The 2,597-nt window shown below is 51.8% G+C and overlaps 1 protein-coding gene across 1 annotated transcript; it reads left to right on the top strand.

Moving 5' to 3' along the window:
- The first annotated feature begins 638 nt into the window (after positions 1-638).
- On the top strand, positions 639-1,616 carry LOC100081856 (UDP-glucuronosyltransferase 2A1). Its single transcript, XM_029073696.1, has 2 exons — positions 639-1,469; positions 1,576-1,616. The coding sequence occupies exons 1-2, from the start codon at positions 752-754 to the stop codon at positions 1,614-1,616; spliced, it is 759 nt and encodes a 252-aa protein (XP_028929529.1). The 5' UTR covers positions 639-751.
- Positions 1,617-2,597: the final 981 nt, after the last annotated feature.

Below are 2,597 nucleotides of genomic sequence, written 5' to 3'. Positions count from 1 at the left end.
CATCTGTAATCCGGGAATTAAGACTGTGAGCCTCCTGTGGGACATGGAATAAGTCCAACCTGCTTAGCTTGTATCTACTCCAGCACTTACTATAGTGCCTGGCACAAGGAATGCACTTACCGAATACCATTTTAAAAAATGAGCTTGGGAATGAATCTCACCTGAAGCAAAAATAATAGTTCCAGTGATCAAAGCAATGCACTATTTGTTACTTGTTTCCTATGTGCCATGCATTCTGCTAAACCCTGGGGTAGATGCAATACAATCAGATCAATCTAAGGGAGAGGGAGAACTGATATTTAATTCCCATTTCACAGATGAGAAAATTGAGTCACCAAAAAGTTAAGTAACTTGCCCAAGATCACAGAGCAGGAACATGGAGAACCCGGGAGTAGAACCCAGGTCTCACGCTTCCCAGTCCTTTGCTCTTTCCATTAGGCGACACTGCTTCCCCGATCATTGCTCTAAAACGATAGCTAAAATGACCTCGTGCCTACCCCAGCTTTTAATACAATGCTTGACACATAGGATAGCACTCAACAAATACCATTATTAGAATAATCACTGTTATCATTCTTATCGACGAGAAAATCCGAATGTTATTCAGCAGTATCTTTCACTTGGTTTTCTCTTCGTTCAGACCTGAGGACGAAACGCAGCCCTTTCTCAGAGGAGAAATAGGCCGAGGTTCACGAAGCCTCCAGGGGAGCCCTCCAGTCAGACACGGCTCCCACCCCCCGTCCCGCACGTCATGCCAGGGAAGGACGCTCTGCGGTTGGCGCTGTCCGTGATGCTGCTGGGGATGGTGTTGGGAGGGAATGTGTTGATCTGGCCCATGGAAGGCAGCCACTGGCTCAACGTGAAGATCGTTCTAGGCAGACTGGTGGAGAGAGAGCACAGCGTCACTGTTCTGGTCGCCTCCGGCTCCCTCTTCATCACACCCACCCCCGACTCCGCTCTCCATTTCGAGGTGTATCCCGTGGCCTTTGGGAAGGAGAGGCTCGAAGGAATGATCAAGTCGTTCGTCCTTACCTGGCTAGAGAACCGACCCACGTTGACCACCATCTGGCGATTCTACAGGGAGATGACCAAGGTCATCATGGACTTCCACGAGGTGACCAGGGAGCTCTGCGACGGCGTGCTGGCCAACCGGGAGTTGATGGAGCGGCTGAGGCGGGGCCGCTTCGACGTGTTGCTGTCGGACCCCGTGTTCCCCTGTGGGGACCTGGTGGCCCTGAAGCTGGGGATCCCTTTCATGTACTCTCTGCGGTTCTCGCCGGCCTCCACCTTGGAGAAGCACTGCGGGAAGATGCCGTTCCCCGCCTCCTACGTGCCTGCCGTGCTGTCGGAGCTGACGGATCGGATGTCCTTCGGCGAGCGGGTCAAGAACGTCCTCTCTTACCACCTGCAGGACTACATCTTCAACACTCTCTGGGCGCAGTGGGATTCCTACTACAGCCAGATTCTCGGTAAGTAAGCTCCGCTCTGGATTCAGGCCTGTTTCATTTCCGGGGCTCTACAGGGGCTCTGTGTCTGGGCCCCTCCCTCCGTTCCCGTCTTAGGTGATTCTCACAGGCTGGGAGCTGGTCTCCTTCTGTTTCTCTTGGTGCGGGTGAGCTCTTAATTTGAGTCACTGGGATTTCTTCTCTAAAATGAGGGCATCAGTGGCGCCGCCTCTGAGGGGATCAGAAGCAGCATGGCCTAGCGGATCGCGCACCGGCCTGGGAGTAGGAAGGACTTGGCTTCTCTCGGCTTCCCCACTTGTCTGCTGTGTGATCTGGGCAAGTCACTTCACATCTCTGTGCCTCAGTTTCCTCATCTTCAAAATGAGGATTAAGACTGTGAGCCAGGTGTGGGACCTGGGCTGTGTCCAATCTGATTCCCTTGTATCTACCTCAGCGCTTAGTACGGTACCTGGCACATAGTAATTGCTTAATAAGTACTATAAAAAAAGTTGGCGAAAGCCCCTGGCATTTCCACTTGTGGATCCTCTCCAAGTTTTGAGCTCAGCGGGGACCAGATAGACCCTGAGGTGATGGGGAGAGGGGAGAGAACAAAACAGAGAACAGCGTGGCTCAGTGGAAAGAGTGCGGGCTTGGGAGTCACAGGTCACGGGCTTGAATCCCGGCTCTGCCACTTGTCAGCTGTGTGACTGTGGGCAAGTCACTTCACTTCTCTGTGCCTCAGCTACCTCATCTGTAAAATGGGGATTAAGACTGTGAGCCCCATGTGGGACAACCCGCTTACCCGGTATCTCCCCCAGCGCTTAGAACAGTGCTCTGCACTTAGTAAGCGCTTAACAAATACCCAACATTAACACAAAAAGATCTGAACACCCCCAAGTAGGGGAGGAAAGAGCTGACCCCGTCAGCATTTAGACTGTAAGCCTCATGCAGGACAGGGACTGTATCCTACCTAATTGACTTGTATCTATCCCGGCGCTTAACGCAGTGTCTGACACGTAGTAAGCACTTAAATACTATATAAAAGAAATAAAAAAAAGAAAACAATATCCGGGTGTCATCTTCCTGTCCCTGAGACCAGTCCTACTCCGCTGCTGCTCCGCTTCCGGTTCTAACTGTAATTAGGGTTCTTGT

The sequence above is a fragment of the Ornithorhynchus anatinus genome, chromosome 10, assembly GCF_004115215.2.
Source record: "Ornithorhynchus anatinus isolate Pmale09 chromosome 10, mOrnAna1.pri.v4, whole genome shotgun sequence".
In the NCBI taxonomy this organism is placed as follows: domain Eukaryota; kingdom Metazoa; phylum Chordata; class Mammalia; order Monotremata; family Ornithorhynchidae; genus Ornithorhynchus; species Ornithorhynchus anatinus.
The sequence above is the reverse complement of the archived record's forward strand: the minus strand, read 5'-3'. Positions and strand labels throughout refer to the sequence as shown.

Excerpts from the sequence above, each read along its gene's own strand:
- LOC100081856 (XM_029073696.1), top strand. The coding sequence starts at position 752 with ATGCCAGGGAAGGACGCTCTGCGGTTGGCGCTGTCCGTGATGCTGCTG. Across the intron at positions 1,470-1,575 it reads CTACTACAGCCAGATTCTCG|GCTGGGAGCTGGTCTCCTTC; the intron begins GTAAGTAAGCTC and ends TGATTCTCACAG.